Here is a 21,322-nt window from a genome sequence, read left to right as displayed (position 1 = left end):
TTCCCTTAGGCAAAGGTCTCATTCTGACTTCTGAAGGAGTAGGAGTTTGCCAAATTTGCAAGGGGAGAAGGGCATGCCACACCGAGGGAGCAGCATATGTACGGGCACTCGAGATGGTATAATTAGGGAAGCAAAGGAGAAATTCTCTTATCCAGCCTAATTGAAATCCAACTGGCTAATTCAAAAAGTTAGTTAAACAGGGAAATCTTAAAATATGCATTCATGGCTTAAGATTTTTATTTTAGCTTAAATCATATAATGTACATTTATTTACTAACCTTTTAACTTAAAGACAAGAGATTTTCTTTGATTTGCAGTCAAGTAATAGAAGCTGCTCACTGCCTTTCTTGCGTTAATACATCATCTGCTATTTCCACTTGCAGTTTCTGTAAAGTTGAGAAGTGACATGAGGACACTTGTAAAGCTATCTGAATCCAGAACTTTGCTAGATTTTTATTATAATTTCATAATCTTAAAAAATCGACTTGCCTATATCTAATTTAATATCATGTTTTTATTCGTTTACTGAAGCCCTTCCACAGTTTCCATAGAGCCAGCAACTATTTTGCCACCCATATTTCAGTGGTTCACATGATGTAAGATTAAATTCTGGAATTAAAATTATAACTCACATAAACAGAACTCACATAAACAAGTTTGCAAACACACTCTGACTCTTGGTGAGCATACTAGGTTCAAGGAGTAGAAGAAGAAAAGTTTGTGTCTTCTAGAGAGTAGTTTGAGATCTGTGAGTTTCAGTGTATTTTGGGTATCAGTCACCCCTGCCCTTGCCCCATCTGACTGCCAGCTCAGCTCAGCTCGAGCCCACTCTTCCTTAGATTACAGCAACCTGCAGGATTCTATCCAGGAAAGTCTTCAGGTGTTGCTCAAGATCCTGGCCGTCCAGAAGTCAGGAGACTTAAACAAAATGGCTGTGGAGTGGGTGACTGTCATGCATGGCCTGAGTGAGTGGAGGCCTCTAGCCGGGCTGATGGGTGGGTCCTGAGGTGAGATGGCCCAGAAGGATGGGGAGGGAGGTCGGGGGTGGGTGAGGACAGAGTGAGGACCTCCTTCAGGGCCACTTCTTGGGCGGAAGTAACCAGGTCTTTATTCACGCTGCAGCTTTTCTCTCTCCTTCGAGCAAGCTCCCTGGGTCCTGCTAAGCAGAGTTTTTTGGGGGTGGGGCATCCCAAGAGGGCAGGAGCAGGCTGGACCCCCTTGCAGAAGCTAGAACCCTAGTCTCCCTCCAGTGTTCCCCTGGCTGCTTCTCACAGGTGCCCTGCTGCAGGTGTGGGTGCCTTTCCAGCAGAAGTGGATCTTTTTGAATAAAGTTCTGCATGAGATGAAGATCCAGTTTCCTAGTTCTGACCTGGTAGGGAAGAGGGGTGTGGCAGGGTGGACAAGTGCTACTGGACAGTGGGGCTCAGGGTGGGAGGGGGATGCTGCCCTCACTCTTACCTTCTCTCTCACCACAGCGCTCCCGTTTCGAGGCCATGGATGAGCAGTATCGGACCCTGATGAGGATCTCTGTAGCTGACCCCCTGGTTCTGTCACTTATAGTGCCCAGTGCCAAGCGGAGCCCTTCTTTCCAAGGCCAGCAGCTGCAACAACTGCTGCAAGCGGGCTCTGTGGAGCTGGAGGGCATCATCGTGGCTCTGGAGAGCGTGCTCTATGCCACGTGTGCTCACTTCCCCCGCCTCTTCTTCCTCAGTGGCAGTGAGCTGGTGGCCCTGCTAGCTGCCCCGCTGGAGTCCTGTGAGGCCGAGCTATGGGCACGACGCTGTTTTCCTCACGTGCACGCCGTGAGCTTCAAGTCCAGCCGAACTGATAGAAACACGGATGACCGGGAGTCAAGCCCAAGCCCACAGACTCAGGTGGAGGCACTTGCAGTGCTCGGGGCAGGTGGGGAGGAGGTGAAGCTGCCGGGGTCCCTTCCTCTGCATCCAGATCTCCCCAGATGGCTGGCCTCCCTGGAGGAGGGTCTGCGTCTGGCCCTGGTGCACATGCTGCAGGACTGTGTGGCTGCCCGTCTTGCTCTGGGCCCGTCCCTAGACAAGGCCTTCAGGCAGCTGCCCCAGCAGAGCCAGTCGCGCCCGCAGATGTACGTCCAGCACTGGCTGGACCTAGTCCAGGCCTTCCCGTGGCAGTGTGTGCTGGTGGCAGAGGAGGTGGTATGGCGGGCCAACATGGAGGAGGCTCTGCTCGAAGGGAAGGCCCTGGCCGCGGTCCCCACGCACGTGCGCAAGCTTGAGGTACTGGTGAATTTTTTGCGGGCCCAGAGGGCCTCTCAGGGTGAGCAGCCCCTGCCCTCTATCCGCCAGACCAGCCTGCTCAGTGCCCTGTTGGTCATGACAGTGGCTCACCGGGATATAGCACAGCTGCTGCAGGAGCACCAGGTCAGCGAGCTGACGGACTTCCACTGGGCCCGCCAACTCAAGTACCGCCTGGCTTCACCCCACACCGCTCCCCAAAGCCCCCTGCAGAGTCCCAGGTCTCTCGCACCTACTGAGACTTCCCTGTCACCAGCTGCATGCTGGATAGATGTGCTGGGTCGGTCTTTCCTGTACAATTACGAGTACCTGGGTCCCAGACTGGGGTCTCTACCCAGCCTGCTTCCTGAGCGGCCGGCCCTAGTGCTGTTATTGGCCCTGGAAGAGGTGGCCTGTGGGACCCTACTGGGCCCTGATGGTGTGGGCAAGGCAGCTATGGTGAAGACGCTAGCGCAGGCCCTGGGGCGCCAGCTGGTGGTGGTGCTCTGCTTGCCTCAGATGGAGGCCCAAAGTCTGAGCAATTATCTGAACGGTGCCCTGCAGGGTGGTGCCTGGCTGCTGTTAGAAGCAGCTCACCACTTGCCCCTTGGCTTACTCTCTGCCCTGGGCCAGCGCTTGGCCAAACTGCGCCACCTCTATGCCCCACTGTACCAGGAAGCTTCCCGAAGTACCAGCACCGTCGACCCCACCCACCCCCAGCTCCTTGGCAGTGGCTTCTTTGAGAAACATCACGTGGACATGCGCCTTGGCTATGGCTGTCTCCTGACACTGCGTGCCCTGAGCCCTGCCGTGCCTGCCAACCTGCGCCAACTACTGAGGCCTGTGGCATTGACACTGCCTGACCTGCGGCAAGTGGCAGAGCTGAGCCTGCTGGGTGCAGGGATACGGGACGCCTCCCGCATGGCTACCCGCCTATCCAAATTCTTCTCCCTTGAGTGTGAGCTGGTGTCTGGGCCCCTGCCCTGCCGCTTGCCCCTGCTCAAGAAGGTGCTGGAAGACACGATACAGGCTCTAAACGTGACCAAGGAGGATCCTGAGTCCAAGCAGCCCCGCAGCCTAGCCGCCAGCGAGGAGGCCGCCCTGCTGCGTGCCCTGCTGCGCTCCCCACTGTTCAGCATCCTGGATGGGGTCCACCTGCACAACCTCCAAAAGCTGCTCTGTGGGCTCTTCCCTACCGCCAACGAGGTGCTGGCAGAGCCTATAACCCCCAGGCTGAGGAAGTCACTGCTGGTGGAGGAGTTGCAGCAAGGAGGCCTGCATCCCAGCCCGGATATTTTGGGGTCCCTGGAGCAGCTGAGTCAGGCCCTGCGCCAGGCCTCAGGTGTTTTGCTCCTGGGCCCCGCAGGCAGTGGCAAGACCGCGTGTTGGCGCAGCTTATTTAAGATCCAGAATCGGTTGGCAGCCATGGAGGACCCCTCAACCCAGAGCTGCCAGCCTGTGGAAATTGCTCACCTGTATCCCAGTGTCCTCAGCCCCCAGGAGTTCCTGGGATGGCTGGAGGGCACCTGCTGGCACCATGGTGTCTTCCCCAGGCTGCTTCATGAAGCCAGTTGGTGTAAGACTGTGGGCCCAAGGGGGCAGGTGCAGGAATCAGTGGGGATTCATCACTGGATAATATGTGATGGGGCTTCCAGTGCTGCTTGGCTGGACTCCATCACTTGCCTCCTGGGTGACCCCTCCCAGCTTAGCCTCCCCAATGGTCAGCAAATAGCACGACCCCCAGGTACTTTTCTTTTGATGGAGGTGGGAGATGCAACAGACATGTCTCCCACAGTGGTGGGCCGTTGTGCCCTAGTCTGGTGCGGTGGGGAGCAGACCTGGCAGGGTATGCTGAGCGTCCTGATGGCAGCCCTGCCCCGGGAGTACCGCCTGCAGCTCCAGACTGTCACTGAACTCAACCACCTGGCAGAAGTGCTGGTGCCTGCAACATTCCGTTTCCTCACCTGCCAGGGTGCCAGCTCTCTGCTGCAGGTACATGGGCAGCGGGCCGTTTGCCCAGGTGTGGCTGAAGTCACCAGCTTGGCCCGCATCTTGCGTTGTCTGCTTAACCCACACCTGCGCATAGATGAGAAGGAGAAGGCACATATCCCAGGTGAAGGGAAGGGCTGATTTGAGAGCTATGTGGCCTTGAGGATAGCTGGGATATAGCTTGAGCCTGTGGCCCAGGTTCTTAGGTGGACTTGGGCCTAGGGACTGAAAGTGAAAAGTAATAGCCAACCTCTACTCTCTTCCCCCACCTCCCTCCCCCTTTTCCTCCTGGGGCTCCGATTCTGGCCATGGTGACCTTTGCAGAGGACCTCAGCTATAGTGATCCTGTGGCCCGAAGCTTCAAGTCCTCGAAAAGCAGCTCTCTGCACCGGTACCAGGTTGACAGTGACGCTGTGCCTAGTAAGCGCAGGGAGCACTTGCTGGCTGTCAGCAGCTTTCTTTTTGCTTTGATCTGGGGCTTTGGAGCCCACCTTCCCTCCAGGTATCTACAGGGATGGGGGATGGGGGATGCAGAGGGCTGAGATGGAATGAGTGGCCCATGGGAGTCAAAAGCCAGGTGACATTGTTGGGGGAGGGTAGAGTGTGTGAGTTTATCACAAATGGAACTGTTGTAACTGTCTGACATTTTTGCTTGTATGTCCATCTGAGCAGGCTCTGGCCCCTCTTTGATACCTTCCTGAGGGATTCTATTAGCTGCCTCTCCAACTACCCTGAGCTACCAGCCTCAGCCTTGGTGTTTGATCTACATGTATGCCCTGAAGATGGGATGCTGGCCCCCTTCACTGGCCAATACCTTGGCAGCCGCATCAAGGGAACTCAGGGCACCTTCAACCCTTCTCCTCAGGTGTGAGGACAGTGGGGCAGTAGCTGGGGTTGGGGCTCAAAGAGATATCCTGGGGTGGTCCATGTCCTAGGCCTACCTGCTCCCGTTCCTTGAAATGTTTTCACAGTCTCCAGAATGCATGCAGTGTTCTGCAAATACAGCTTTAATACAACATTCCTAGACCTTTACTTTTGGCTAGATTACTGTGCTAACCTGGAGCTGCCATAGTAACCCCTGCTCCTGTCCTGTAGACTGAACGGCTCTTGTACGTGGTGGACCTGCTTCTGTCAGAGGGACACCCGGTGCTGCTGGCTGGAGAGGCAGCCACGGGGAAGTCAGCCTTTGTGGAGGTGCTAGTGGAGCCACAGCACCCTTACACGTCCAGCCCCATCCACCCTGCCGTCAGTCCCACTCACCTTCGCCTCCTGCTGAGCCGGGGGGTCCAGGGCCAATCACAAGCCAGCCCGTGGCCTGGGCGGCACGTGGATTCCAAAGGCTTTCTCCTCTTCCTGCTGGAAGATCTGCACCTGGCTGCTTCCGGTGAGGAGCTGGGAGGAGGGAAAGAGTCATCGTCGTCTCTTGAGACTGGAAAAGCCCTAGCAATATTCGACTCTCAAACATACACCTACAGACCAAACTTCAGTGTTCTATTCTTAATATCTTCTCAGTCTACGTACGCTCCCTGAATAATCCTGTCCCTTGCATGGCCTCATCCACCATCTCTATGCTCTGACTGCTAAATCTCCATCTCCAAGATCCTCTTCTAAGCACCACATCTGTTTATCTAACAGTCTGCTATATATCTCTGTGTTGTTGTCCCATTGACACCACAGATCCAACTGTGAACTCATCATCCTCCCCCAAAACCCTGCTCTCATGTGCCCTCTCAGTACCTGGTACCACCATCCATACAGTCACTGTAGCCAGAAATCTTGTTGACATCTTCCCCTCCCTCACCAATATCCAGTCACCATGTGCTTAATTTTGCCTCCTAAGTTTCTCTCAAACCTCTCCACCTATTTCCATTCCATCTTCCCTGGTTCAGGCAGTCATTACCGGGAACTCCGGCAAATGCTCTTCAAGCTTTCTTGTGATGAGTCTTTCTTCTCTAGATTTTTATGCTCTGTGCTCTAACTGGATTCAACTTTGTAATGCAGGCATCCAATAAGTTAGGCTTCCTCTAGCCTCTGGGATCGCCATCCTCTCGGCCTTCTCTCCTGCATTTATCTAGCCAAATCCTACTTATTCTTTACAAATAATCTCAGGCAATATCTCCTCCAGGAAGTCTGGGCCTCCAGGCTAGGTTCAATACTCATCCTGTGCTCTGTACAAAAATCTATGACAAATATGGTTTTATGACGGTACGTTTACTGGCCTGTCCCTTCCATCCCACTCAGCTTCATCAGAACAGAGAGTTGTTTCTCTCATTTTGATAGACCCAGCAGGAAATAAGTGCTCAGTAAGAGTTTGTAGAAGAAAAGATAAGGTAGGAAAGGGGAGAAATTATGATGAAAGTTTGGGTTATTAAAGTTTAATGTTTCTAAAGCAATATGACATCAAATCAGATGATGACAGGTTCCGAATATGGCCGTGGGAATGGACAAAAATGAAGTATAGGTACAGGTTATTGAAGTCAAGGAAGTCAGTGGGCTAAAGCTTAGATGGATTGTCCAGCTAGACACTGGAGTCCTTATGCAATGTAGAAACTTGAACCAGGTGGTATAAGTACTTATTAATATTTGGTATAATTTATTGAGTACTACATGCTACATGCTTTATCTATGTCATCTTTAGTGTTCATAAAAGCTGAATAAGATGGAGATTTGTTATGATTATTTTAAAGATAAAGAAACTGGGAGATTTTATAACTTGACTAAGACACTCCAGACAGTAAGTATCAGACCAAGATTAAAATTTAAGTCTGCTTGGCTAAAACCCAGCAATTTCTTCCAACTAAATTATTTGGCCTTCTCAGTGAATTCACACAAGAAATCAGGATGTCAGTGGATAATAGAAAGAGTAGAAGGTGGTACTGCCAGATCTGTGAATGGCAACCAAGAAGAGATTTCAACAGGAAGGCTGAAAACATTGTAAGCAACGTTGTAGAGTGAAGTATACACAGCTGGCAGTGTAAAAGCTGTCCTTGGGTGAAAGCCACCAAAACATCCAGTATAAAGTAAAAAATTAATATACATACAACAAAACAGAAAGCTGTGACCCACTGTCAAGAGAAAATGGTCAATAAAAAACTGAGCCTGAGATGGTCTAGAAGTTGAGTTTAAAAGCATTCAAATACTGAAAGGAAAATATGAGCTTAATGAGTGGACATACAGGTAATCTCAGCAAAGGAATGGAAACTACTAAAAACAACTAAATGGAAACTGTAGAACTGGAAAATACAATAACTGAAATGAAAAATTTACTGGGTGGCTTAATAGCACATTGGAAATGGCAAAAAAAAAAAGTCAGTGAACCCTGAAGAATGGAAAAATATTGACTATGAAAAGAGCTTCAATCCAATGTATATATAATTGGAGTTTCAGAAGAGTGAGACTAGGGCAGAAAAATATCTTTGAGGAAATAATGGCCTACATTTTCCCAAATTTCTATGAAATTATTGACTTTCAGATATAGAAATCTCAGTTATCCCCAAGTAGGATAATAAAAAGAGAAACATATCTAGGAACATCTTAGTCAACTTGCTGAAAAATCAAAGAAAGAAAAACTTTGAAAGTAGAGGGAAAAAAAGATACATAATGTCCACATGAACATTAAAAATGATGGTTAACTTCTCATCAGAAATAACAGAGTCCTGAGGATGGTGGTACAACATCTTTTTTTTTTTTTAATTTATTTTTGGCTGTGTTGGCTCTTAGTTGCGGCATATGGGATCTTCATTGAGGCACACGGGATCTTTCGTTGCAGCGGGTAGACGGGCTTCTCTCTAGTTGTGGCATGTGGGTTTTCTCATCTCTAGTTGTGGCATGCAGGCTCTAGGGTGTGTGGGCTCTGTAGATGTGGCGTGAAGGTTCCAGAGCATGTGGGCTCTGTAGTTTGTGGCACGCAGCCTCTCTAGCTGAGGCGGGCAAGCTCAGTAGTTGTGGAGCGTGGACTTAGTTGCCCCGCGGCATGTGGAGTCTTAGTTCCCTGATCAGGGATCGAACCCTTGTCCCCTGTATTGGAAGGTGGATTCTTTACCACTGGACCACCAGGGAAGTCCCGGTACAACATCTTTAAAGTACTAAAAGGGAAAAAACAAAACAAAACCCTGTCACCCTAATTCTCTACCCAGTAAAGAAACCTTTATAAATGAGGATGAAATAAAGATATTTCAGATACATTAAAGCTGAGAAAATTCATTGCTGCTAGAATTGTACTACAAGAAATGCTAAAAGATTTTCTTTAGGTAGAAGGGAAATAATATCATATGGAAACTCATATCTACAGAAGAGAATGAAGAGCATCAGGGACAGTAAATATGTGGGTACATATAAGTAACCATTTTTTGTCTCTTAATTTCTAATAAAGATAGCTGGTAGTTTAGAACAAAAATAATAATATTGTTAGATATTTTTAGATATTTTTTAAATAGCCTCAATATGGTGGACTTTAAACCAACCATATCAGTAATTACATTAAATGTATATGGACTAACACTCTAAATAAAAGAACAGCCTTGTTAGACTAGATGAAAAAGTAAGAAGTAGCTATATGCTCTCTAAGAGATATACTTTAAATTAAAAACACAGATAGATGTTTTTAAAGGCAAAATATTTACCATATAAATAGTATGCATAAGAAAGTTGTGTAGCTATGATAATATGAAAGTCCTTCAAGACAAAGTGTATTATAGAGAACTGGAGATCTCATAATCAAAAGATTCAATTAATCAGAAAGACATAAAAGTCAAAAATGTGTATGCACCTAAAACAGAGCTTCAAAATACGTGAAGAAAAAAACCAGATAGAAATGAGGGAGAAATAACAAGTCCAAAATCATAGTAAGGGGCTTTCCCTGGTGGCTCAGTGGTTAAGAATCCTCCTGCCAATGCAGGGGACACGGGTTCAATCCCTGGTCTGGGAAGATCCCACATGCTGTGGAGCAACTAAGCCCATGCACCATAACTACTGAGCCTGCACTCCAGAGCCTGCGAGCCACAACTACTGAAGCCCACGCTGCCTACAGTCCATGCTCCGCAACAAGAGAAGCCACCGCAATGAGAAGCCCACTCGCTGCAATGAAGAGCAGCCTCCTCTCGCCACAACTAGAGAACGCCTACATGCAGCGACAAAGACCCAACACAGCCATAAATAAATAAATAAATATTTTTTAAAAATTAATGCTTCAAAATCATAGTAGGAGATTTAACACTCCTCTCTTAATAATTTATAGAACAAGGATAGAGAAAATAAGGATATAGATCTGAATAACACTATCAACCATATTGACATTTAGAGAACATTATACCCACTAGCTGCAAAATGCACTTTCTTTTCAAGTGCACATGGAACATCCACCAAGACAGACCATACGCATAAAATAAGTCTCAATAAATTTCAAAGGATTAAAATTTACAGAATATTTTCTCTGACTGTAACAATAAAAACCAGTAATAATAAGATACCTAGAAAATCCCCAATTCTTTAAAATTAAACAGCACACTTCTAAATAACTTATGCATCAAAGAAGAAACTCCAAGGGAAATCAGAAAATATTTTGAACTGAAAAATAATGAAAACACAACACATCAAAATTTGTGGGATGTAGCTAAAGCAGTGCTCAGATAGTTTATAGCTTTAAATGCTTATATTAGAAAAGAAGAAAAATTAGGAATCAGTGATCTGTATTTTCAGCTTAAGAACCTAGAAAAAGAAGAGCGAGTTAAGCCCAAAGTAATGAGAAGGAGATAAATAGTAAAGATCAGTGAAACAGAATAAAGCACAAACAATAGAAAATATCAATAAAGCCAAAATTTGAAAAAGATAAATAAAATGAATCCTCAAGTAACACAAATCAAGAAATAAAATGAGAAAATATAAATTATCAACATCAGGAATGAAAGAGGTTTTATTTTAAAGATGTTAAAAAGGATAAGGGAATATTGAGAAAAACTTTATACTAATAAATTTAGCAATTTAGATGAAATGGACAGATGCCTTGATAAACACAACTTATCAAAGTCTGACTCAAGAGGAAAAAGAATAGAAAATGAATAGCCCTACACATCTATTAAAATTTTGAATTCATAATAATAAACATACCCAGTCCCAGAAGGTTACACAGTTAAATTATATCGAATATTTAAGAAAAAAATGGAAACTTACACACACTTTTTCAGAAAATGGAGTAAATGCTTTTCAACTCATAAGGCCACCATAACCCTAATACCAAGTTCTGAAAAGATATTTCGAGAAAATAAATTATAGACCATGATCTTTCATAAATATAAATGCAAAAATAAATCCTCAGGGACTTCCCTGGTGGTGCCGTGGTTAAGAATCTGCCTGCCAATGCAGGGTACACGGATTTGAGCCCTAGTCAGGGAAGATCCCACATGCCGTGGAGCAACTAAGCCCGTGCACCACAACTACTTAGCTTGTGCTCTAGAGCCTGCGAGCCACAACTACTGAAGCCCGTGCGCCTAGAGCCTGGAATCCGCAACAAGAGAAGCCACCGCAATGAGAAGCCCATACACCGCAACAAAGAGTAGCCCCCACTCGCCGCAACTAGAGAAAGCCTGTGTGCAGCAACGAAGACCCAATGCAGCCAAAAATAAATAAATTAAATAAATAAATTTATTTTTAAAAATCCTCAATGAGATATTAAGTAAAATTCAGCAACATATAAAAAGAATAACACATTATGATCAAGCAGAGTATATCCCAAGAATGCAAAGTTGACTCAACATTCAAAAGTCAATCAATGTAATTCGTGACATTAACAGAATAAAGGAGAAAAGTGTAACATCATCTCAATAGATAAAGAAAATGCATTTGATAAAATTCAACACTATTGGGAATTCCCTGGTGGTCCAGTGGTTAGGACTCCATGCTTCCATTGCAGGAGGCATGGGTTTGATCCCTGGTTGGGAAACTAAAATCCTGCATGCTGCGGTGCGGCCAAAAAAAAAAAAAAAAAGAGAGATCAACACTATTTATGGCAACTCCCAGCAAACTAGGAAAAGAAGGGAATTTTCTCAATTTGATGAAGGGCATTAAAATCTACAGCTAATACATACTAAATTGTGAAATATTGAACACTTTCTCCATAAGATCAGTCACAAGCAAAAATGTCCACTCTCACTGCTTCTATTCAATAGTGCACCAGAGACCCACATCAGTGCAATAAGAAAAAGAAATAAAAGCCTTTAAAATTGGAAAAGACTAAGTAATACTGTCTCTACTAGCATATAACATGATTTACTACACGGAGAGTCCTAAGGAATCTATCAAAAAAAAAAAACTACAAAACTATTAGAATAAATAAGTGAATTTAGCAGGGTCACAGCATACAAAGTCAATCTGTTGAATCATTATTTCTATATCCTAATTACAAACAATTGGAAATCAAAATTTTAAAATATCATTTAAAATATCATCTAAAAGCTTAAAGTATTTAGGAATAAACTTAGTGAAAGATATACACTGAAAATTACTAAATATTGCTGAGATAAAGGAGATTTAAGTAAATGAAGAGCTATACCATGTTCATAGATCAGAAGAGTCAACATTGTTAAGGTGCTCATTCTCCCCAAATTGCTCTACAGATTAACTGTAATCCCAGTCTAAATCTGGGCAGGCTTTTTTTTTTTTTTTTTTTTTTAGGAATTGACAGACTCATTCTGAGACTTATATGGAAATGCTAAACACCTAGAAGGGCCAAAACAACTTTGAAAAACAACATGGTTGGAGGGCTTACACTAGTGATTTCAAGACTTGCTATATACAGTTACAGTAATCAAGAAAGTGTAATATTGGTATAAGGACATGGATACAGCTTAAAGGAACAGATATATAATCATTTGGTTTTCAACAAGTGTGCCAAGATAATTCAATGGGGGAAAGGATAGTCTTTTCAGTGAATGGGGCAGAAACAACTGTATGTCTGTGTGGGGGGAAAAAAGATGAACCTTGAATTCTACCTCACAACATCCACAAAAATCAATTATAAATGGATTATAGACCTAAATGCAAAAGCTAAAACTATAAAACTTTAAAAAATTGGAGAAAAATCTGTGTGAATTTGGTTAGAAGCAGTGATTTCTTATGATACAAAAGTTGTAGTTTACCAAAATTAAAAACCTATGTCCTTCAAGACACTGTTAAAAAAATGAAAAAATAAGCCATAGAAAAAATTCGTGATACATATATCTGACAAAGGACTTATACCTAGAATACATAAAAAGCTCTTATAACTCAGTAAGAAAAATTTCATTTAAAAAATGGAGAAAATACCTGAATAGACACTTCACAAAAGAAAAATATATAAGTGGCCAATAGCACATGAAAAGGCGCTCAATATTATTAGGCATCAGTGAACTGCAAATTAAAAACACCGTGGGACAGTACTTCACACCTAGAAAGATTATCATTAGAAAGACCGATAATAATTGTGAAATGTGGAGAAAGTGAAACCCTCACACTTTTCTGGTAGGAGTGTAAAATGATATAACCACTATGAAAAAAAAAGTGTGACAGTTCTTACAAATTAAATGTATGCTTACTATATGACCCAGCTGTTCTGCTCATAGGTATTTACCCAAGTGAAATGAAAGCACATGTATCTTCTCAAATAAACTTATACATGAATGTTCATAGCAGCATTATTCTGAATAGTCAAAACCTGGAAACAACGTAAAAGTCCATCAGTGTGTCAGTGGATCTACAAATTGTGACATTTTCATAATGGAACGTCACTTAGCAATGAAATAGAACAAACTACTGATACACACCAAACACGGATGAATCTCAAAATCATGCTGAGTGAAAGAAGCCAGACATGGTAAACTACACACTGTATGATTCCCTTATATGAAGTTCTAGAACAGGCAAAGCTAATCCATAGTGATAGAAATCAGATCAGATAGAAATTCCTGGGACAGTGTGACAGGGAATTGACTGTGACGGGGCATGAGGGAACTTTCTGGGACAATGAAAGTGTACTAAGTATCATTGGGGTGGTGGTTACACAGGCATACACATTTGTCAAAACTCATTGAACTATTTAAAATATGTACATTTTATTTTATATAAATAATTTCTTAATAAAGTTGACTTTATAAAAGTGTGCATGAGATATAACTCCACTATGTTTGACTGTGATGACTGCACTTTTCCCTCTATTGTGGTCAGATCATGTTTCCATCAGTCTCAGTTTCCAAACCTTCCTACTCATTAACCTTCAGTTAAGGAATATGTAATTGGTCTTAGAGGTAGGATTTGGGGCAGAAGAGGGAAAAAAATCACTCATTCCTAAGGAGAGTGCGAGGAAGAGAGAAGAACTTACTCAGACATGACCAAGTCCCAACACACCAGATGCATAAAGTTCCTTAGAACCCCAGGTGCAGACCCAGTGAGGCAGGGAGAGGAGGAGTGGGATGACACTGTTATGTGGACTTACGCCTGTTCTCTCTTGTTATTCTTCACGGCCCACAGACCCAGAGAAGAGCTGTCAGCCAGTGTTGGAGACTCTGCGCCAGGCCATAGACGGCACCGTGTATGCCCACAGAACCTTGGAAGTGCAGACGCTACAGCCTATAGTCAACTTCCTCGCCACTGCCACAGTGCCAGGCTTCTGCGAGCTCCCGCTGTGCCCACGCCTCTCTCGGCTCTTCACCGTGCTGGCCCTGGGCAGCATGACCCTGGCCACGCTGCTGAGCAGGCACGTGCCCAGCATCCAGGCCTGGCTCGAGAGCTTCCCCTCTGTGGAGCGGAAGAGTGTTCTAGCAAGAGCCCTGGTCCGGGCCTCGGTGGAGGCCTGGGAGGCGGTGGGCAACTGCTTTCTGCCCTCACCCCTCCGCCCACACTACCGCTTCTCCCTGCACTCTGTGAGCCAGCTGCTGGGCAGCCTGCAGCTGCTGCCCATCAGGGTGGGCTCCCGGGGTTTTGTGGACTGTCCCAACCACCAGGAGCACCTGCGCCAGGTGTTCGGCCTACGTGGCACCCGCCTGGCAGTCATGACGGCCACAGGCAACATAGTGCGTCTTTGGTTGCATGAGGCACAGAGAACCTTTTGCGACCAGCTGGACAGCCCCAGGGAACGCTCCTTCTGTGCCAACCTACTCCTAGAGGTAGCTCAGAATGTTTTCTGCTGTGGGCCAGCGCCCCAGAGCTTGGGCAAGGGCTATGAGGAGGAGGAGGAGGAAGAGAAGGTGCCTGAAGTGGAATCCGAAGGGGAGCTGGCCCAGTGGGAGGACTTGAGCAACAGCAGCAGTGAGGCCGAGGAGGAGGAGGAGCCGTACGGCCTTCAGGTCTGCCCAGGCTCCCTGTCCAATGATTCGGCACCGTCCAGAGCACCAGTAAAGAGGGAGACCACAGGGAGCTTAAGTCAGAGGAGAAGCCAGGAGGAAGGCACAAGGACCTCCAGCTACAAACTCCAGCTGAGTAATAGATCCAAGAACTGGAGGCAGAAGACAACCCAGGTAGACGTGATCTTCCCCCCGTTGCTCCCAGTGCTCTGTCCCCAGGAAGAGCCCTCAGACCTGGTCTTCAGTCGGGAACTGATACTACGGTCCAACTCGGAGAGCTCCAACTTGTACCTGGAACGGCAGTGGGTGAGCCTGGAGGAGCAGCTGGCCACATCAGCTGCTCAGCTGCAGCTGAGCCCTCACCTGGCCCGGTGCCGCTCGATGGCCCAGCATGTGGCCCGCCTGGTCCGGGTGCTAGCCAGGCCCAGGCAGCATGGCCTCCTGCTCTCGGGGGCTCGGGGGACTGGGCGCCGTACTGCCGTCACTCTGGCTGCTAGCATTTGTCAGGCCCGCCTCTTCCATCTGCCACGTGGATCAGAGGAGGCCATTCTCCAGTGTCTACGGGATGCCAGCTGGCATGCTGGCATGTTGGGCCAGCCAGTGGCCCTGCTGGTGCCCAAGGGTGTGGATCTCACTACCCTTCATCGCCTGCTGGCCCTGGCAACCTCAGGCAGGTTCCCTGACCAGTACACAGAGGCAGATCTGGACAACATTGAAGAACACCTCCCCAGGGACGACCTTAGTGTCAAGCAGCACGTCACGAAGGAAATGCTGTTGCAGAGGTGAGGCCAAGGAGCCCAAGCTAGGGGCTGCTCTGCTCTTGTTCCGCCCTGGCCAGAGGCCAGGATCCCCCACGAAACCTAAGGGCTACTGTGAGGGCACAGAAGAGCAGGGCTAGGTGTCAGGTTGGGATGGGGACCTAGATGGGCAAACAGGGATAAAGGGGAGGGTGGTATCTGAGCTCTTGCCCCACAGGTTCTACCAGCAGGTGTGCAGCCACCTGCACATGTTCATCCTGATCGGAGACGACCAGGCCCACAAACAGCTGCCTTCCACCCTTTTCCTGAGGCTCCTTCAACTGGCCATCGCCAGCACTGACTGCTATGAACCCTGGGACCAAGATTCCCTGGTCAGTGTGGCCCAGCACTACCTGGAGGGTGCTCAGAGCCCGCCCCTTGATGACGGTGAGCCCTTTTTACCTGTCCTTGCCACTCATCTTGACCAGGTTGACCAGGTTCTAAAGAGGATTATTACTTCGGTCAGTCTCTCTCTCTAGAACCTCGTTGATCCCCCTTCACCTTTTCTGCCCTCCTTCCTGAGCCAGGAGAGGGTCTCTGTCATTTCTTCCCCTACGAACTCACAAGTCCAGGCTAAAGCCATGCCTGTTGCAGACTTCTTGAAGTGCCCAGACCTTCAGGCCTCAATTCCCAGTGTGGCCAAATCCATGGCTCTCATCCACCTTTCGGCTGCCAGCTACCACGGGCACCTGTGCCCGGAATTGCCTCTCGTCACCCCCAAGACCTTCCTGGACTTCCTGGACAACTTCGTGCTGCTGCAGCAACAGGTGGCCCTGAAGACTAAGAGAAAGGCCCAGCGGTGAGTGGCCCCATTCCCTCCCCTGTACCTTCTTCTGCTCCCTCAGGTCCGCTCACTGGCACACTGTGTCTTCAGGATCCAGGACGCCCTGGGAAAGCTGAGGATGCTGATTGAGCAGCACAGTGCCCACGCCAACCTGGGCATCAGCTTGGAGCAGCAGCTGGAAGACTCCTGTAAGGTAAGGGGGAGAGGATTTTGAGGCATGCACAGCAGGGTCAAAGCAGGAGCCCAAACGGGGACTTTGGAGGAACCATACAGACTGAGCCTTAGTTCTTGCCTCCTGAGAGTCCCCCTTTCCCCAGGGGATCTCTCTAATTCCTGCCACCTCCTCCTTTAGAGCTCAGGCTCAAAGTTCCCCATGGTGCAGCTGAGATCGGGCTGGTTCCTCTAAACACATGAAACCCAAGTGTCTGCTTCTTGTCCCTAGTACCTTGACTGTGTGAATTTCAGTATGCTACCCAAGCTCTCCAGAGATTCCCATTGGGGATGGGGCAGGATTACATCCTCATGGTCCCCTCTCACTGTAATCCTCTTCTCCTGGATTCTCCATCCCTGATGGTTGGCACACCTCCTGTAGCTCTCCCCTCTTCCCACGCTGCTTTGTCCCTGCTTGGCTTCCTTCCACAAAAGCACCAAATACACAAATATATACACTGTATATAAAAAAATATACACTGTTATGTACAGCGGATGGGAGATGGCTGTGGGGGCCATTTACATTCTAGAACAGAACCAGAAATAGAATAAATGGCATAACAGACCTCAGTGTCCTGAATTTTTCTCTGTCACCTTCCTCTACAGGGCATTTGCTAGTGACAGACTTTTCTCTCCTCCTCCCATCTGCACAATACTGTTCCACAATGCTATTCAGCCACCCCACTTTTCCTTTAGAGTTCCCCAAATGCAGTGTTCATGTAATAAGAGATTTTTCTTTCTAGTCCAAACCCTAAATCTTGTTGCTTTCTTATACAGAGCAATTTTCTTCTTTGAATAAACAAACCATTCATATATAGCTAAAACTGGTAGCAGTGGGGTCATCACACCTTCTGTAGTCAAATACTCTTAGTGAATAGTGTTTTCCTAAAATAAAGAGACTTTTTTCTTTTGTTTTGTTTTTAATAAGAGGAATTCTGAAATTGCATTTTTTTTCCTTCCTACTACACAAGAGTTTTTTTTTTTTTTTTTTTTTTGTGGTACGCGGGCCTCTCACTGTTGTGCCCTCTCCTGTTGCGGAGCACAGGCTCTGGACGCGCAGGCTCAGCGGCCATGGCTCACGGGCCCAACCGCTCTGCGGCATGTGGGATCTTCCCGGATCGGGGCACGAACCCGCATCCCCTGCATCGGCAGGCGGATTCTCAACCACTGCGCCACCAGGGAAGCCCCTACACAAGACTTTTTGATGAAGGTTCAGGGATAACTACAGTGAAGTAAACTAGTGATCAACTTATGAGCAGATAATCTGAGTTACTTTCTACTGGGCTTTCAGGGCTTCCAGCTCCCAATGTCTAACCCTCCTCTTCTGATGGGTGCCCTCAGAGCTGTCATCCAGTGTTGCACAACTCCAGGGGCATGGCTTACGTTGTGTCTAAGTACATGCATCTACTCCACATGTGTTCTGTGCAGTCCTCATAGTACTGGTGTCCGCCTACCATCAGCCACAAGCTTAGATTAAACATGAAGACTCAGTTGAGATGCAAAAAAATTGAGAAGTTCATAGATGGACAGGAGTCCTCTTTCCCATGTTTTCCAAATTCCAATTTCTTGTCTTGGGCCTTACGTTTTCCCAAAATGGATAATACCAGGAATTGTTGATATGGCTTAGGGGTGTTATTCTTCTTTGATCCCTGGGTCAGTTACATCAGAGCACAACATAAGAACCCCCAAATCTGGATATGAGATTTTCATAGTCTCAGGGGCATTCACTCAACAGCCATAATGGTGTGTACTTCTTTCATTGTTGTCTACCTCAGGAAATGGCACCACCATCCACTTAGTCATTTAAGCTAAATCCCAGGAGTCATTCTGGACCCCTCCATCTCGTTTCCTTCTCATATTCAATTGGTTCATTTATTTATTACTGTATTCAACAAAAATTAATTGAACTCCATATTTTTTGTCCAAGCACTCATTAATATTTTTGTCCATGTCTACGTCTATGCTTACATCTAGATAGATAGAATTTTCGCCTCAACTTTTCTAAGGAGGCCATCCTTTCTTCCATTTTAAAGATGAGAAAACTCAGATCCAGAGAGGTTAGGATGAGAATTAAATGAGATATTACATGTAAAGCACTTCAAAGTGCCGGCACACAGCAAGAGCCCAATAAATGTTATCATGTATTAGATTGCCTCCTAATAAGAAAGATAAGACACTGCCCTTGCCTTCATGGTGCCTAGTTTACTGGAAGATATAGGCTCATGCAGGCGATTACAAAATAGTGTGTTATGACAGAGCAAGTCCAGGGTGCTTTGAAGTATCAAGAAAGACTTTCTAGAGGAAGCATAGTGCCACACAGTATGTAGCACAGAGGCACGTGTAGAGCACGGCAGGTGTTCAAAAGCATCCCTTAAATATGTAAACTAATGAATGAAGTATCAAGGTTGATACCTGAAGGTTAGGTAAGATTATATATAAAAGGGTTTGGGAAGAGTGTCACAGGCTGAAGTAACAGCAGGTGCAAAGGCTCAGAGGCAAGAGGATGTGTGCCACGTTGGAGGAGCTGAAAGTCAGGAATGGCTGGAGAGCAGAGTGCTGGGAGAGGAAAAGGAAATGAGGTTGGAAAGATGAGTAGAGGCCTCCTGGTCATGGAGGCATTGTAAACCAAATGAAAAATGTGGCAAGTGTTAAGGGACATGATGATATGATATTTGGCTTTGAGAAAACCAATTAGGCTGCAGCATGAAAAGCCAGTTAGAGGATGGGGAGTAGGAGTTAGGAAGCCAGTGCAGAAGGTCGGGTGTGAAAGAGCATGGGCGTGAATGATGGCGTTGGGGATGGGAGTAGATACAAGGGACGTTTAGGAGGTGGAACCGAAAGGCCTTGAAGATGAGTTGGGTTTGGGGGGCTAGAAGAGATGGAGTCAGGGTAACAGTTAGGTTTCTTCCTTGGGAAACTTCGATGTATTTTGCCACAGTTCTCTGAGAAAAGAACACATGAAGAGATGAGTAAGATTGCAAGAGATCTGACGAGGCATAGCTAATACGTTCACTTCTGGACACGTGGAGTCTGAGGGGCCTGTGAGACACCAGAGAGGAGATTCCCACTAAGCAGATGGATACAGGGGTGTGGGTCTTGGGAAAGAATCTGGCTAGATATAAAGATTTGGAAGTTGTTAAGGTATAAGTGGTAATCAGAGACATGAGATTAAGGAGGGTGCCCAGAAGTGTAGGCTGAGAAGAGAAGGGGGCCCTGAAAAACTTTCTGAGAAAAATTTAAGGGATGGCAGAGGAAGAGACTGAGAAAGAGCAGCCACAGAAGTTGGAGAAAGCCAAAGAAGAACATGCGCTCATGAAAGTCAAGGGAGGAGAATGTTCAAGAGGGAGGAGCTGTCTTCTGTGGCAAATGCCACTAATGGGTCAAGTAAGATGAAGAGTGTAGTCCAGTGGTTACGTGTGTAGGCTTCGGATTCAGATTTCCTGGGCCTGTACGGTAGGTCAGGAGAAGCACCCACCCACTCGGGGCTGCATTACTAGACGTATAACTCACAGGTGAGAAAATGACACTTTCAGAGCTCAGCATGTATCTGTGGCCTATTTGGAGTTCAACCAGGTCACCCTGACTATCGAGTGAGGAGTATGCCTGAGTCCAAGCCCATGGGGTCTTCCTTTGGGGTATTCCCACCTGGCCCGGGATCTAGAGCTACAGAGCCTGAACTCTGTTCACAGAGCCTCGGCAGACTGCATCAGCAGCTAGGCCAAAACAAGCTTCTGCACAAGCAGCAGCTGGCAGAGTGTCGGCAGCAGGAGAATCTCATTGAGAACCTGACCAAGCAGCGGGATGCCCTGCGGGCTCAGCATGAGGCTCTCCTGGAGCAGGTGGGCTCTTCCTGCTGCCTGCCCTGCACTGCTCCTCTCTTGGAAGAGGACAACCCCTCCTAGGATGCCCAGAGGAGAGGATGGGTTGACTTGTCATGAAGTCTCCCGGGGGAGGGGGTAGAGGTAATAAGATGGCTTGGGGTATGATCCCTTAGAGGATCCTAGGAGAAGATGATCCCTCCTGGAAATACACTGAAGAAAGAGGACATTCTGGGAGCTCACTTCAAGAGCCCATCTCTCCTCATTCAGATGGGCAAGGCATTCCTGGGGCCCCTGAGCCAGCTGCAGGTGGCTGACTTTGAGGAGATACGGAGCTATCGAGCGCCACCAGAATCTGTGGTCCAGGTGACCGATGCTCTGTGTGACCTCTTCCACCGCGAAACGGGCTGGGCCAGTGCCAAGCAGCTGTTATGCACTGAGGATTTTTATCAGGTAGGGAATGTGGGGCGCAACGGAGGAGGAGAGTGGAGGCATGGAGGGGAGACTTGGCAAGGCTGTGGGGCAAGGTTCAGAGCACCTATGTCTTCCCCCGCTCTTCTTCACACACACTCTCCCAGGAGCTGGTGTTCTTCCCCAAGGAAAAGATGACAGACTCAGAGATGATGAAGTTAAACCTAGCTCTGAAGGCTCCAGGCATGAGCGATGCAGCCTTGCGGGCAGTGAGCACACCTGCAGCACGGCTGGCAGCCTGGCTCCGGGCCGTTCTGTGCCACGGGCTGGCACAGCGCCGAGGACTGCCCACGGGCCTGCTGTTGCGGCAGGTGGAGGCGACGCTGGCTCGGGAGCAGGCCCGCCTGGGCCAGTACCAGTTCCAGGCCCAGGAGATCCTAGCGTACAGTTTGGCCCTGTCCAAGAAGCTGGAAGATGCCCAGGCTTCCCACAAGCGTGTGGCAGAGAAACTCGGTCAGGCTCACTGTGGCCATCACCACAAGTGGCCCATCAAGGCCGCACTGCTCACGCCCATGCATTCCTGGACTACAGAGCTCCAGGTAACCAGCCCCTCCTAGGCTGCCCCCTAAAGTTCATTTCTGCACCACAGTCCCGTTCCTCTGCTCCTCCCGTGCCCTCACTGCCTTCTTCTGTCCCACTCTGCCCCCCCTTGCCACGCTTTCCTCCACACCCTGCCTTGCTCCCTCTCTGCCAG

The 21,322-nt window shown here is 47.4% G+C and overlaps 1 protein-coding gene across 1 annotated transcript in view; it reads left to right on the top strand.

Moving 5' to 3' along the window:
- Positions 1–21,322, top strand: part of DNHD1 (dynein heavy chain domain 1) — a 72,561-nt gene that overhangs the window by 40,049 nt on the left and 11,190 nt on the right. Inside the window, 13 exon segments of the mRNA XM_059070255.2 lie at positions 840–965; positions 1,275–1,372; positions 1,476–4,362; positions 4,563–4,740; positions 4,911–5,103; positions 5,334–5,622; positions 13,737–15,330; positions 15,524–15,732; positions 15,940–16,144; positions 16,220–16,322; positions 20,029–20,178; positions 20,428–20,610; positions 20,736–21,167. Coding sequence (XP_058926238.1) covers positions 840–965; positions 1,275–1,372; positions 1,476–4,362; positions 4,563–4,740; positions 4,911–5,103; positions 5,334–5,622; positions 13,737–15,330; positions 15,524–15,732; positions 15,940–16,144; positions 16,220–16,322; positions 20,029–20,178; positions 20,428–20,610; positions 20,736–21,167 — 6,647 coding nt within the window.

Source organism: Kogia breviceps, chromosome 7, assembly GCF_026419965.1.
Source record: "Kogia breviceps isolate mKogBre1 chromosome 7, mKogBre1 haplotype 1, whole genome shotgun sequence".
Classification (NCBI taxonomy): Eukaryota; Metazoa; Chordata; class Mammalia; order Artiodactyla; family Physeteridae; genus Kogia; species Kogia breviceps.
Note: the sequence above shows the minus strand (reverse complement) of the source record. Positions and strands in the feature narration are given on the sequence as shown.